The sequence below is a fragment of the Salvia hispanica genome, chromosome 3 (genome assembly GCF_023119035.1).
Source record: "Salvia hispanica cultivar TCC Black 2014 chromosome 3, UniMelb_Shisp_WGS_1.0, whole genome shotgun sequence".
Taxonomy (NCBI): Eukaryota; Viridiplantae; Streptophyta; class Magnoliopsida; order Lamiales; family Lamiaceae; genus Salvia; species Salvia hispanica.
In genome coordinates this window covers 3884505-3899942 of record NC_062967.1, presented here as the reverse complement: position 1 = coordinate 3899942, position 15438 = coordinate 3884505, and the positions used below count along the sequence as shown (strand labels likewise).

Below are 15438 nucleotides of genomic sequence, written 5' to 3'. Positions count from 1 at the left end.
TATCTTATTAGTACGAGTAATATCTATCAAATTTGTTAATCTTTCATTGAAAATGCAATTTCGTACCTGCATATTCTCATAATTTCTCTTTATTTTTTGGTGTGTTTTGGTTCATTTATATAAATAAATGCTTTACTAGTAGGAGTCACTCCAAATCTGCACCCTATGCACCGACTTTCCCTTTCTACTTTTGCCAATATTTTGCATCACTGTCATAGTTGGTTTAGTATTAAGCAAACATGCCACATGCCACAAAAATGATTGTATTGATAGAGAAAATACATAAAATTCTAGTTTCTTGAACTCAAAATATATTCATCATTATTATAAAAAATTGAGTGCAAAAAATGAAAATCACTATTTATAAGTGGTTTGGAAACTCTAGAAATTGGAAAAGAAAATGAAACAAAATTGCAAAAATGAAAAAAAAATCAAAATTAATAAAATGATAATTTCCAGCACATAAAACAGAAATCCATAGTATGGCAAAGAGACTTCCATAAAGTTTGAACAATGATTCGGAAGCGTCACACTTTAGGTTTTATATAAGACCTCTGGGTAAATACTAGTAGTAGTAGTAAAATCAGAAATTGCAATAGTAATAAGAATTGCGACTTAGCAAATAAGTAGAGATAGTTATCTTGTATGGGGGTGTAGCTCATATGGTAGAGCGCTCGCTTCGCATGCGAGAGGCACGGGGTTCGATTCCCCGCACCTCCAATGTTTTTATATCATTAGCATTAAATATTGTTATACCTCAGATTTTTATAATTTTGAAGACTAATTAATAACACTGATATAATTCTACGATTCACTGCTTGGGCTTGGGCTAGGATCCGGCAACGAGAGGCCCGTATCAGTATCGTCAGCCCACTGCATTCGCATGATGGCGTCAAGTATCCATCTGTTCCAACTAGTGCGTCGCCTCACTTTCATTCCCTACAAATTCAAACATACGAGAATTTCAAGGAATTTGCTAACAAAGCATATATACCAAATTAATTGATAAATCAAACCTCAACTTCCACAGTTGGTGAACACGAAATCAACGTGAACAGAATAAGTCCAATATCTTTTGTCAGCCTATCAAACTGTAATTGTATGTCAAACTTTGTTTCTTACTAATGCAACTAAAAAAAAAAGAGAGAAGAAAAGCATGATGGAGGACTTACTCGTGGAAAGCTAGTGATAAAAGTAATCGGAACCCAACCGTTTTCGTCCATGTGCTGTTTTAGATAAACATCTCCAGCAAGATTATCATCACTGCAACATCAAGTTCAAATTATCTTCAAACACTACAAAAAAAAGTCTATTTACTAGCGGAAAATTTTGTTGCTAATAGTCATAATTCCGCTGCTAAAACTGGTTAGCAGTGGATTAACAACAGATCTACACCGCTACTAAATTGTTTGCTGCTAAATTTTAGCAGCGACTAAATTGTGCTACTATTATTTTAGTTACGAACTAGCAACATAATGACTTCGTTGATAATTGTTGGAATAAAAAACGGATCAAAAACTTTAGCAACAAACTCAGTTCATTACTAACTATTAGCGACGGATTAGCAACGTCCTAAATCTGCCGCTAAACTTTTGGCATCAAAAAAGAGATCGTAAACTTTAATAGCGGACCTAGTCTGTTACTAATTGTTAGTAGCGGATTAGCAATGCACCAAATCCGCTTGTAAAATGTTGGCATCAAAAAGGGATCGAACACTTTAGCAACAAACTAGTCCATTATAAATTTTTACCAACGGATTAACAACACACTTAATCCGCCCTAAAATTGTGGTACTAAAACCATGGAAAACTTTAGTAACATACTCAGTTCGTTACTAACTATTAGCAACAAATTAGCAGCAACCTCAATTTGCCCCTAATGTAAGTATTTTTTAAAAAAATCATCAATTGGTATTTCGCTACTAAGTTTAAGTTACACATTATTGATCCAATTATAACAAATTGCTTACAATAAACCAACAAATTATCAAATAAATAAACATCAATCTATAGACAAAAAGAAGGGTAACTGTTAAACTACAAATGTATTTTTCCAAAAAAATATGAAGTCTAAAACCGTTTTGAGTTTAAATTATAAGTCTATAAATAAAAAAATTGATGTCAATCTCCAAATTCTGCAAAATCATCCCGACCAGATTGAGCAGTAGAGTTACTCAAGTGCTAGGACTGCTGGGGCATGTATTAGTCGATCCTCTCTTTTATAATCTTCACTTCATATGTTATGCCGTGAACGATTCATACACAGTCACTGATAGGAACACCTTTTCCGCCGCCGATATATCAAGTGCGGCATTCATATCTTGTTCAGTTTTTCTACAAATCACGCACAAGAGGATTCGGTAGTATGAGTGTGACCACCACAACAACTCTACATATATAATACACATGCATATATTAGTGCAATACACAAATATAAGTTGAGCAAATATAGTAGAAAATGCTAATTCTCCTCAACTTCACATGACGGAAAAATATTTTTTTTAATACTTGATACAATCTCCAACTTATTAATGTTAATATTGATCCACAAAGTTAAAATCACAAACTAGGACTTTTCATTTCATAATAGGTATAACAAATTGCTCGATATTAGTTTTTCTTGATGTGATTGATTATACATAATATGCTTTTGTTCCTATTTGTCATACTTCTCAGTTCTTTCGTTTTGTTATAAATAATTGATTTCTTTTGTAGACTAGATTTTAGAGTTATTATTAATTATTAATATTTTGCAATTTTTTGTTATGATTATTATCAACATCTGGCTCCAAATTTGAGTTTGAATTTGTATGTATCTTTTTATTTCTTCATGAAAGAGAAAATATCACAAACGAAATTTTTTCGTTGTTGATTTCCCACAGACCATTCTCTGCTAGTACTTTTGGCAACCAAGATCCACTACAATTCCGTTGGTAATTTATTGCCAGCGGTATTTGTCCGTTGATAATTACATGTGGACCATTTTCCGTTGCTAATTCGTTAGTAATTTATTACTAGCGACATCGTTTATGTTGTTATTTAGTATCAAACCATACGTCGTTGCTAATCTGTAAATAAAATTAAAGAAAAGAAAAACAAACATATATAAAAAGAGAACATACCTGAAGTAGTATTCAATTTGGTTAAGAATGGCGTTTCTCAATTCTTGTGGTGATAATTGACGTCGTCGACGCCGATCACTAAGAGGAGTCATGCTAACCAAAGAGAATCGGTATGTATGAAGAACAGAAGAAATCGAGCGAATTAGGGTTCTTATATGCAATCGTAGGAGTAACAAAAAATCCTATTCTATTGTAGATGAGTCTATTCATGTTACATATGATAACTATATATTTTCCAAATCTAAAACATATATATGGCCATAATATAATATGAACATATTTGTAATTTAAAATTAAGGTAACGGATAAAATAATAAATTTAAAATAGTTTTTACTAATTCAATTTATTGAGAAATATTATGCCGCATATTTCATGTGCCACCATTCATGAGTATCATTCTGGTTTAATCTATATTTTTATTTATTTATTTTGTGTTATACCTTTATTTTAATTCTAATACCTTAATAAAGGTTTTTACTGACACTATTAACTAACCAAATTAATTAAAAATCAAATCTCAATTTATTATTTTATTGATTTATTTGAAATATAAAGAAAATGATACCATCGAACTTTGATTTTAATTAATTTGATTGATTAATGACATCAATAATACTAGTTTTTTTTTAAGTATTTCAATCAAAACTAAATGTTGTCCGCTTCAAAACATGTCTCTCGATTTATTTATTAGGATTAATCAAAGTCGAACTAATTCGAACCTTAATATTTAAATCGTTTAAGTTCATTTTAGAAAATCCAAATTTTAAAAATATGGAATTCATTTTAAATTATTTTAGTACATGCTCTTCTAAAATGAATTCTATATTGAATCTGTAAGTTGTGCTGGTGCACTACGGCGTTAGCAATTAATTTTGCATATATCACTACCTTTTTATTAAATGATTTATAAATACAATAAGGCGAATAACTATTTTTCATATTGTTTGAGCTTGAGTTATAGTCGCTAAACTCGCAAATAAAGATACTTGCTTGTATCGTAATAATCGTTATCACAAAGAGCGATATCTCCTGCATCATCTTCATCTCTCTACTGAATAATCTTCCTTCACCTGGTTTTGGGCATCTGCATTTTTGCTATGATTTCACACTACCTCTAGCGCCGTCTTCATGTAAATTTCTCAAACTAAGAATGCCCAAATTCCATAAATTAATACACCCCAAGTTTTAGCTAGAAAATATGTATTCCGCACCGTTGGGAACTTCTAAGCCATTGATTCATTTTCCCACGGTATTCCCCAGTCAAAGAACTCGAAAGAATTTGTATTTTTCCCTGAAACCCGCCAAAAGAGTGCAGCTTAATTGCCACCCACGTGTTTTTATACCGAAAGCTAGTTCCAATTCGACCTCGTCGGCGAATTCGGGTGCTGGAGATGAGGATTTTGTAGCCAGGGTTTTGAGGGAAAACCCCAGCCAAATTGAACCCAAGTATTTGATTGGGGATAAATTGTACACGTTGAAAGAGAAGGAGAGCCTGAGTAAAAAGGGTTTCAATGAGAGAGTTCAGGGGATTATGAATAGGTTGAATTTGAAGGCATTGGTGGGTGGAAGTGTTAAGGAGAGTGGCGGTGATGTGAAGCCGGAGACGGAGGTGTATTTGAAGGATTTGTTAAGGGAGTACAAAGGGAAGCTCTTTGTACCGGAGCAGGTTTTTGTGGGCAATATATCTGAAGAAGACGAGTTCGATAAGAATGTGAAGGAGTTGCCCAAAATGAGCTATGATGATTTTAGGAAGTATATGAATAGTGATAAGGTGAAGTTGGTGAGTTTTAAGGAGGATGGCGGGGTTCTATATGGTGACGCTCTTTACAGGGATTTCGTTGTTGATTTGAAAGAAATTCCTGGAGAAACAAGCTTGCACCGAACTAAATGGTGTGTAGTGAGTATATCAAAGTTTGTTGCTGCTTTGTGTTTGATCATGTGCTTGAATTCACGAGTTGTGGTTGCAGGGCTATGAGACTGGATGAAGAACAAGTGCAAGATCTTCTGGAGACATATGATGGACCACGGAAAGAAGTAGAGAAGCAAACACTGGTATCAACATTTATCATTTATTTAAAAGCTTTTCCAGGATTCATACACTCATGTTAAACGGTAGACACATATCCTTTCTATTCCCCATGCTCTGAAAAATGAGAAACACAAGTGAACATTAACATGTCTAGAATGGCCACTTAATATCTCCAGTACAATCTTGAGATGCTACAAACACTTGCATAGTGCCATTATAATAACTTAAAGACAATATAGTATAAATAATCGTAGTGTAAAATGTGAAACCTCTTTAGTTGTATAGTTTAATTATTTCCTCACAGGACTACATTTTGTATGGCATAAGACCACATACTTTCCCTAATTAGTAACAGTGTTGGTCGTGTAAGATCATGATGACAGCAAGAAACATAAGCAAGCTATCATGGTTTAATCATCTAGGTCGATAATATAGTTTCTTGATGACAGAATCCATTTGATTTTTCCACTTGTAGTTATTGCCAAGCACTATGGAATTCAGAAGCTAGTACTAATAGAATTGCATTGCTTAGATTGATTGCCTAGGCCAAAATTCTTTAGAAGTGTAGTTTGTCAGTATGCTGGATTATATAAATGAATGGGGCATGTGAGTTGTCTTACACCTCTTTTTTCACTTTCTCGAGGCCTGGGTTGGAAAGCTGCCAGAATATCCTCATCCTATAGCTTCAAAGATTTCCAGCAGGGTGATGGTTGAACTTGGGATGCTGACTGCTGCAATGGCTGCAGCTGCAGTTGTAGTCGGGGGATTTTTGGCTTCTGCAGTATTTGCTGCTACCACCTTTGTCTTTGGTGTAGCTGCATATGTCATATGGCCTCTGACCAAGCCATTTCTCAAGCTATTTTTAGGTCTTACATTTGGGGTTCTAGAAAGAATCTGGGATAATCTTGCTGAATATCTTGGAGATGGAGCAGTTACATCAAAACTATATGAGCTCTACACTTTTGGTGGGGTCTCTGCCAGTATTGAGATGCTAAAGCCAATCATGTTGGTCTTTGTGACAATGGTGCTTCTTGTTCGTTTCACCCTATCTAGAAGACCTAAGAATTTCAGAAAATGGGTGGGCTTCACTTCCATCATTTTCTTTTGATAGCTTTGCTGTTAGCAGTTCGTTACAATTGCTACTTCTACTTCATGCAGGATATATGGCAAGGCATTGAATTCTCTCAGTCAAAGCCACAAGCCCGTGTTGATGTTAGTTAATATACTTGTATTTGCTTTCTAGTTTTAGTAAACCATTATATTTGTTTCCATAGCATGCTGAGAATAACATGTCTGCAGGGTTCCACCGGAGTCATGTTTAATGATGTGGCAGGCATTGAGGAAGCAGTGGAAGAGCTCCAGGAGGTATCATTTTTCAGAATAATTATATAATAGCTATTGGAATTTTGCAACTCTTCACTCCACATAAATTCTAAGAGGCAAACCTGAATCGATGCATTTTAAATAATTTATCCTCTTAAGCTAATTATTCTTTCACTAATTTATTTGCACATAGAAATACTTTTAGCTAAGATAGTGTTTGATATGCAATTTCTTTGACCTCAAATTTTCAAATGAGATGTGAAATATGATTGTTGATATGTAGTGATCACAGAACTTTGAACCTTTCTGATCCCTCTTTTTTTTTTGGCTGCAAATCAGTTGGTTAGATACCTAAAGAATCCTGAGCTATTTGATAAAATGGGAATAAAACCTCCTCATGGAGTACTACTTGAGGGCCCTCCTGGATGTGGCAAGGTCAGTTGTCTCTCTCTCTTTTTTTTTAGAAACATGAATTACAAATATCATACAATGAGTTATACAGTTAAATGGCTCATTACCAGACACTAGTTGCAAAAGCCATAGCTGGTGAAGCCGGTGTTCCATTTTATCAAATGGCTGGATCGGAATTTGTTGAAGTACTAGTTGGTGTTGGTTCTGCTCGTATCAGGGACTTATTTAAGAGAGCAAAGGTAACTGTTCATTTGTATCATTTGTGCGAGGTTTATGTCAGTACTAAATTATTATTGGCCATACCAACATTTTTTTCTGAAAAGCTATGCTGTATTCGTTCCATACAAAAAATTTGTCTCTGTTTTCAGTATAAAATAAGATTCGGCTTGTGAATTACTTGGCATCCTGTCCTCAATTATGATATATTGCTCCAGTTAGGTTGCCATTTTCATAATCATCTCAGAGATCTCAGGTTTAGCATTCTTATAAGTTAGGCTAGCTAGTTTGGCATATCATATTTCACTTTTCGGTGCTTTTGCCGTGCACCTTATTGGTGTCATCTACATGGCTGAAGTTAATTGGTTTAATTTGGAAAATAAAACACAACAGGAAATTTCCACTGAACATTCCAATAATATTATTCTCAGTTTTCCTTGAAGATAATGACAGGGGAACTATTGAGTCAATAGGATGAGTAAGTAACTAGTCCATCCTTATTGCTCAAAAATGGCATCTATAGAGACTAAAGTTTCAGTGAGTCGTCTAGCAGATTTTAGGTTGTAAAGGTGGTTATTCGGTATACTCCTTTATTGATTATATATGCTCTTTTGCAGGTCAATAAACCATCGGTCATTTTTATTGACGAAATTGATGCACTGGCCACAAGGTATGGCTATTCAATTTATTTTTTCTTTCTTGGCACCAAGTTTAAATTAGCAACTTGCTTGTCCTAGATTTATATCCACAATTGCCATATACTTCCTACAAGCAACTTCTGGTTGCCAGAATAAACTCAGGATTTCATGTACTTGGAGTTGTACTTGATCTGGGCCTCTAGTGTAAGATATGCATGCTGTAATGCTGATCATACCTGATCTATTGCATCGTGCCCCCTTCAAACAATTTGTATTATGATAGTTTCTCTGTTCTTGCTTTGTACTACTAATGTTTTCTTGTTGAATTTTGTTGATAATAGGCGACAGGGAGCATTCCAAGAATCATCAGATGACATGTACAATGCATTTACTCAAGAAAGGGAGACTACATTGAACCAGCTCTTGATAGAACTAGATGGATTTGATACAGGCAAAGGTGTTATATTTTTGGGTGCCACCAACAGGATGGATTTGCTAGATCCTGCCCTTCTTCGTCCTGGTCGCTTTGATCGTAAGGTGTGTTTTCCTTGAACAGAGTATTGAGTCATCAAAGCTTGATTACTTTCTTCGCGATGCATGGACAGGCTTTTGTAACTGTTTTGGTTGATTCTAGATAAGAATCCGTCCTCCAAATGCAAAAGGGAGATTGGAAATTCTAAAAGTTCATGCACGGAAAGTGAAACTATCAAATACTGTCGATTTGTCGACCTATGCAAACAACCTGCCAGGTGAGCAATTGACTGTTGATTTTTTTTTCTGTATTAAACTGAAGGTGATTTTTTCATACAGTGCTATTCTCTAATCTTCATTGCCGTAATCATTGTAACCAGGGTGGTCAGGTGCAAAGTTGGCACAACTTCTCCAAGAGGCTGCTCTTGTGGCAGTGAGGAAAAGTCATACTGCTATTCTTCAGTCAGATATGGATGATGCAGTTGACCGTCTCACGGTGGGTCCTAAGCGTGTCGGGATAGACCTAGGTCATCAAGGACAATGTCGACGAGCTACTGTAGAAGTAGGGACTGCTTTGACTTCGCATCTGCTAAGGCGTTGTGAGAATGCAAAAGTTGAGCGTTGTGATCGTGTATCAATTGATCCTCGTGGACAGGTTTTGCCTCTTTATCCGTTGATTTTCTACGAATGTTGGAGTTTACACAATATTGTAGCACAATCAACGTGTTTATGCTAATGGTTCTTTTTCTCACCTTTTCACTGATGATATTGAGATGTCTCTTGCAGACACTGTCCCAAGTTATATTTCACCGTCTTGATGATGAGTCATACATATTTGAGCGCTATCCTCAGTTATTACACCGCCTTCAGGTCTGCCATTTCAGTTTCGACGATATTTCACTATTCTCTCCTAGTTTTACAGTATGTAGTTGAGATTATAAAGGTGTTGAGATTTTCTATTTAAAGGTATTACTAGGAGGGAGAGCTGCTGAAGAAGTAATTTTTGGACGAGACACTTCTAAAGCATCAGTCAGTTATCTGGCTGATGCATCTTGGCTCGCTCGTAAGATAATCTCAATGTATGTGTTATCCACTGTGTTTCCTATGGTTCTCTGCTCCCTGCATCGTTACTAATTGTGTTTCTTGCAGATGGAATTTGGAGAACCCAATGACAGTGCATGGCGAACCGCCTCCATGGAGAAAGAGAAGTAAATTTGTTGGTCCAAGAATCGACTTTGAGGGTTCTCTGTACGACGATTATGATCTGATCGAGCCTCCTGTCAACTTTAAAATGGATGACGACATTGCAAGGAGGACGGAGAAGCTAATGCATGATATGTATGGAAAGACTGTTTCATTGCTTAAGAAGCACAATGCTGCTTTACTCAAAACGGTTAAGGTACGTGGTTTAGTCAAGATTATTGGTCTAGTAGAGCTGTTGATTTGAAGAGCTCCAGTGGTTATACAGAAAGATTTGTTTCATGTTGCAGGTCCTTGTTGATCAGAGAGAGCTTACAGGGGAAGAGATCGATTTTATTATTGAGAATTATCCTCCGCAGACGCCTACGAGCCTCGTTTTGGAAGAAAGGGAACCAGGGAGCCTTCCATTGTTCCAACAAGATGTGGGTGAGACTGAAGAGTTGGAGTACACCATGCTGAATTCATGACAATTTGATAGATGCTCATATAATGCCGAAATTTTTGTTCATTAGTTAGATAGTTGAGATGAGTATGTTGTACCCAAGTTGAGATTTCATTTCATTGTAATTTTAACATGATATTCAAAACATTGTAGTCATATATCACAACCACATATTGATACGGATTTGAAGATGTTAAATTTCAACAAATTGATGCTTCCTAACATATTTTTGTAAATATGGAGAAATAATATCATTATCAACTACTAATAACTTGCTAGCAAAAATAGATCATGGAAAAAAAAGTAAACTGGTCCGGTTCAGCATAGTTTAAAAGCAGTTAGTTTGTTACGAAAATACCCCTGAATTGACGTCGTATTTGCATAGGTTCGCTCTCTCTGCTCATTCGTTCATGGTTTCTCAACACACCCTTGTTGAAAAATGAAAATGGATTCGGTTGTAAAACCGTCAATATATTCCCTCTCTCCAAACCCCTCTCCCTCTCTCTTTCCAAACACACCCATACTCGGAAAGAGGGAGAAGATAGAACCCCACCTAAACAGGAAATTACATGCAAAACCACATTTTTTTTCTGTAAAATACTTAGGGTTTTAACATATTGGGTTGTCTGTGTTCTTTTACCCCTTTCATGAATTGCAATCCATGTTGCTGCAATTTCATGGTGGATGAATGGATTTTGAGGTTTCTGCGGCCGATTGTTTGGTAGCCCTATTAGCAACTGTTTTCTGTGGTATTCCGGAGGGTCAAGTTAGGACTGAGCTGTTCCAATTTGCGCGGAAATTGGTGGTGTGGAAATGGCTGTGCAGGTGAATGAAGGTGCGACTGAAAATGGTGGTGTGGAGAGACAGTCGGGGGAGTCGATGATGGAGCAACTGATGCCTGAGATCACTTCGCATGCCCTGAGTTACTTGGATTATCGGAGCCTCTGTTGTCTCTCCATGACAAATTCGCACATGCGCAATGCTGCCAATGATGACTATGCCTGGAAGGCGCTTTACCGTAAGGTTGGTTGGATTTCACTTCTCAAGATTTTTTTTCTGAATTTTAAGTGGTGTTTCATTTGTTTTTCGATTTGTGAATGGCTCCTTGTTGTTTAAGTTGATGTGATTGCTTTGCTGAGATGTGTGGGAAACCTGGTTTAATTGTTGGAAATGGAACTGGAAGTAAAAGGAACAAGAAATCAGAATTCAAGATTTGACTGTTAATTGATGTTATAGGAGCTTAATATGTTTTAAAGAAACAGGCTCTGGTAGGTTATTGGCTGATTAGGAAGTGAATAATGTATTAGTAGAAATCGAATTGGTTTTGGATCATGATGCTTCTGTATATCTCTGCATTTTGCTGTCTTCTTGAGATCAAATGGCCCTTAGTAATGATAGATGCCCCAACTATGTTATTTAATTAAATTTTTATGTCTATTTATTTAAAACTCTGAGGATAATTTTTTACATGGAAAAGTAATTTTGTGAAATGTCTGGGATGTATAACTTTGTCGTCTTGGGCAAATGCAATTAGCAAGAAGTTGGTTAGTCTTAATCTGCTTCCCCTGTATGTGAGTGCGTGATCTGTGTATATCCTCACTTCTCGAGTTGCATTTGTACAGTTTATATATGCTACTACATTATTGTAGTCTTGAAGTTCTTATGGACACAAAGGTTTTCTAATGCAAGAAGTGTTATCTTAATTCTTACATGGTGATAATAAGGCTTGCCATATTGAAGCTATAGGGTAATTAAATTCATTTAATTGTTAAGAGGGTATTTGTACTAAGATATCATATTAGCTTATGTTGCTTCTCCTGGTGGAGACAGGAGGTTTTTTTTCATGTTTCCTGAATCCTGCCATATCCAATAAATGGATAAAGGGGGGTATATGTCCCTTTCCGAAAACAATTCTATAATTTAGTACGCCATTTTGTCACCATTTAAAAGAGAAAAGCAAGCCTACAGTTGTATTGCATGTTTTAGCTAAGAGAGTGGAGTTGCCAATTTAATATCGTGAAAGAAGAAATCATACTGTGATCGGCAATCGACTGTTGAATCATTATTGAATCAGGAAATTCATTGGTTGACTTCAAAATTATGTGCTACTTGTTTATAACTGTGTTGTGGTTTATAGTTGCTAGCAATCAGTGATGACGTGTTTATTGTGCTAATTATGCTTCTTTTGATTTTCTAATAGGATTTCACTTCGGAACAAGACAGTGTAACCCCACCTAATGGGTGGAAAGCATATTATGCTGCTACAAGAGCTGTTGTTACGACAAATGCTGAATTTTTTAGGAGGGTCAGGGAAAGAATGGTTCAAGGTATGCGTCAATTTTGGCTTCATGCTGATTAAGTGAAGTGTTTCCGCCCAAATTGGGACTCATTTAGTGGGTATGCTGCTATCTTCAAAGTTCTTTACTTTATGCTAACTAAGTAGAGTATTTTTTATATCCAACACGAGTGAGGCTTTTCAATTTCCTTTGTGACCATGTATGCATGATTCACTTTGTCAGATTCTGCAATAAAAAAAACACATGCCAAAGTCTTAATCAGAACATGATATCTTTGGGTCCCTGAACCTTGATGTGTTTTTTCTCTAATTAAGCTTGATTTGTGAAATCATGTGTGCTTCTTATACCGACTTTTGTTTCATCACCATCTCATTAACATGATATTTGCATTTCATTATGCCCTAGCATGGTTAAACCTTTTATACACCTATGCAGACAGTAGCTTATAACATGTTGGTTGACTCTGTTTCTAGTTACAATGCAGTGATGGGGAGCAGGCAGATATTACTTGGCAGGGAGGATGTGGCTGCTTTCCGGATACAAGATGTGAGGGTTCGTGTATTGTCAAATGTGGCTTGGCTGACGATGAAAGTGTATCTTGAGAACGTACCTGGTCTGTTCAATATGACGAATATATATGAATTGCGCGATGGAAGATGGAACATGGTGCACTACCACTCCTCGGATTTAGTGTGGATTGGAGGAGGTGGGCATGGCCATGGGCAACAACCTGTGCATGTGTAGAGGAAGTAGAATTAATTCATCATAGTTGAAAGAAAGATGTATTAGGGGGATTTTATGAGCTACTAGTATTTTTTTCTTCCCCTCTCTTTGAATTCTCGGCTGATTTTATGACAAAATGCATGCACAGAGCAACTTTTCTTCTTCCTTGCTTCATTTTTGTCAAGTCAAATTTATTTAGGTAATGGGATCACAGCTCAAGAAATTATTTATCTGGAAACATAGATTAAAAACTGGTCATATCATTTATATTCATTTTAAAAAAATGAATACTCTCTTTGTCTCATTAATAATGTCTCAAAAAAATAAGTACTGAAGTATATAAATTAATTAAAGGACATTTAAATAGTAGTACTATGATTTTGAGGGCAAATGGGTGTAAATTTAAACCCTACAATTGGGTGTCCTGCTCCCGAGCACACCTTATAATTGCCGTCGCCACGTCTCTTTGATTTCCCAATTTATGATGAACAGCAACTGAATTGCTCTCTGCGTCTGCGCATAAATTCCATAGATTTTTTGCAAAAAGTCTGACAGATTACTCGAAATAGGCTACCCCCAACACTAACAAAGAAAGAGGGAGGAAGAATGGACGAAGAAACACGTAACAAAATCGAGGAGACGGTTTTGGAAATCCTCAAAAATTCAAACATGGACGAAACCACCGAATTCAAAATCCGCAAATCCGCCTCCGAGAAGCTAGGAATGGACCTCTCCGACCCTACCCGGAAGAAGCTCGTCAGGGGGATCGTGGAGACGTACCTTACCGAACAACAGGCTAAAGCGGAGGAAGAAGCCGAAGAGGAAGAGGAGGAAGACGGCGGCAGAAAGCCAGGCGAAAAGGAGTACGATGACGAGGGCGGCCTCATTGTTTGCCGCGTGAGTTTCCATTTCATTTGCACATTTGTTGACAGATTTTGTTGCTCTATTGCATTTGCAGAGCTCTTTTTGTGCCCTTCAATTTTGGTAATAGGGTTTATTTGATAATTCATTGTAATTGGAGATTTATGATGGAATGTATGTCATTCCTTCCATCCTTTTGATTATTACAGTATTCAATAATGCTCTCCTGCAAACTACTTCATGTTTTGTGGCAAAAATACATATTCTGAAATTGAGTATTGTGTTCAGCCATTTTTGAATTCAAACGGTACCATCTTTTATTAAAAGGAGTCTGTTTGCAGGCGATTCTTAAGATATCCTCTTACATTCTAGCACATTATGTTCTGATATCATGTTTCTTGTTTGTGTAGTTATCTGACAAGAGAAGAGTGACACTCTCTGAATTTAGAGGGAAGACTCTGGTTTCCATGAGGGAGTATTACAAGAAAGATGGCAAAGAACTTCCAACAGCCAAAGGTAAACACTGCTCTACTGCTGTAAGGCTTCGTATATACAGATATATGTATGTCCTCTGTTTGTATGCCAAGCATAATTTTCGTAAGAATTCCTTGTTCAACGCTAGTTGCCTCGGTTGTGTTTTGACAATATTTGGACTTGAGCTAGCATGTTCAGTTGGATGGGAAAGATCCAAATATGCTTCTGTGAAGTAAACCCTAAACCCTTGCAAATATAGTTGCTATGTAATATAGTCTGCATATGTAAGTTATGGAGGGGAGTGGAGTGAAGCTAATACAAGCTTAGAGGAAAATATAGTGAGCATGGACTTGGTATATAATGAAAAGCCCTTTTGAAACATGGGTTGATGATGATGCGCAGCCTAATCAGTTTTTTGTCTATTTTCCATCTGTTTTCATTTCCTTAGTCCGCCTGGAGACTAAAATCAAACACATAATTGGTTGGAAAGCTTAATTGTTGACATTGCCATGAGACGGAGATTTTGAATGCAATATGGATCAAGCTTTTATTACAAATTTAGCTACTCTAAACTGGAGGTTAAAACCAAACACATGATTAGGCCTTTTGGAACTAGTACTGCTTCTTGTTGATTTCTGAAATGAACATTGTCGGAGTTATTTACTTTGGCAAAGTATGTGTGCAGGAATAAGCTTGACAGCCGAGCAGTGGGCCTCCTTCTATAAGAATGTACCTGGTATAGAGAAGGCCATCAAGAAGATGGAATCGAGATGAACTACTTGTGTCTCGTCCAATGTAAGAGACCCTGTTTTGATCTCCAGCTTCAGGTGCTACTGCTAGCTATCAGTGCATATGATATGTCATTTTGCTCTCTAGAGACTCTTTTAAGCTATTATGTATCATTCCTCCTAACATTGTTTTGTTACAACAAGAATCGAGTCAGTTTGCTGAGACAATAGATGGAGTTTATCATCTTCCACTTGTTTCAAACTACATTTTGATCCTGGAAATATCTGCCTATGCTACTCAACGAAGTCTTCTTGAACTTATCTCTGGTCCAAGTTTTGTACACAGTAACATCATTAGGACTTTGGAGCATCAAAGCAAAGATGAGGTTTTGAGGTTAAAATGAAGAAAAAACCACCCCAAATTACTAAAAAAGAAAGAAGAGTAAACTATAAAAAATAAAAAATAAAAAGTATCTCTTGCATTGTTTGGGCCTAATATAATA

The 15438-nt window shown here is 36.4% G+C and overlaps 3 protein-coding genes and 1 non-coding gene across 5 annotated transcripts; all 4 read left to right on the top strand.

Annotated features, from left to right (window-relative positions):
• The first annotated feature begins 647 nt into the window (after nt 1–647).
• Nucleotides 648–720, top strand: TRNAA-CGC. The gene has a single exon. It is a non-coding gene; the product is annotated as a tRNA-Ala (tRNA).
• Nucleotides 721–4150: 3430 nt separating this feature from the next.
• LOC125214495 (probable inactive ATP-dependent zinc metalloprotease FTSHI 1, chloroplastic) lies at nt 4151–10035 on the top strand. The gene is made up of 15 exons (XM_048115544.1): nt 4151–5012; nt 5090–5174; nt 5795–6229; nt 6310–6363; nt 6451–6516; nt 6814–6909; nt 6996–7124; nt 7719–7771; nt 8081–8276; nt 8374–8488; nt 8591–8865; nt 8997–9080; nt 9177–9289; nt 9360–9609; nt 9701–10035. The coding sequence occupies exons 1-15, from the start codon at nt 4321–4323 to the stop codon at nt 9875–9877; spliced, it is 2820 nt and encodes a 939-aa protein (XP_047971501.1). The 5' UTR covers nt 4151–4320; the 3' UTR covers nt 9878–10035.
• Nucleotides 10036–10277: 242 nt separating this feature from the next.
• On the top strand, nt 10278–13033 carry LOC125215545 (F-box protein SKIP8-like). Its single transcript, XM_048116988.1, has 3 exons — nt 10278–10875; nt 12053–12179; nt 12634–13033. Exons 1-3 carry the CDS (start codon nt 10666–10668, stop codon nt 12891–12893), a joined length of 597 nt encoding a protein of 198 aa, XP_047972945.1. The 5' UTR covers nt 10278–10665; the 3' UTR covers nt 12894–13033.
• Nucleotides 13034–13282: 249 nt separating this feature from the next.
• LOC125211873 (RNA polymerase II transcriptional coactivator KELP-like) lies at nt 13283–15179 on the top strand. 2 transcript variants are annotated; one of them, XM_048111823.1, is made up of 3 exons: nt 13283–13769; nt 14144–14249; nt 14882–15179. In XM_048111823.1, the coding sequence occupies exons 1-3, from the start codon at nt 13479–13481 to the stop codon at nt 14896–14898; spliced, it is 414 nt and encodes a 137-aa protein (XP_047967780.1). In that variant the 5' UTR covers nt 13283–13478; the 3' UTR covers nt 14899–15179. The 2 variants fall into 2 exon arrangements, with proteins under 2 accessions (XP_047967780.1, XP_047967779.1); XM_048111822.1 differs by having other exon boundaries at nt 13290–13769; nt 14893–15179.
• Nucleotides 15180–15438: the final 259 nt, after the last annotated feature.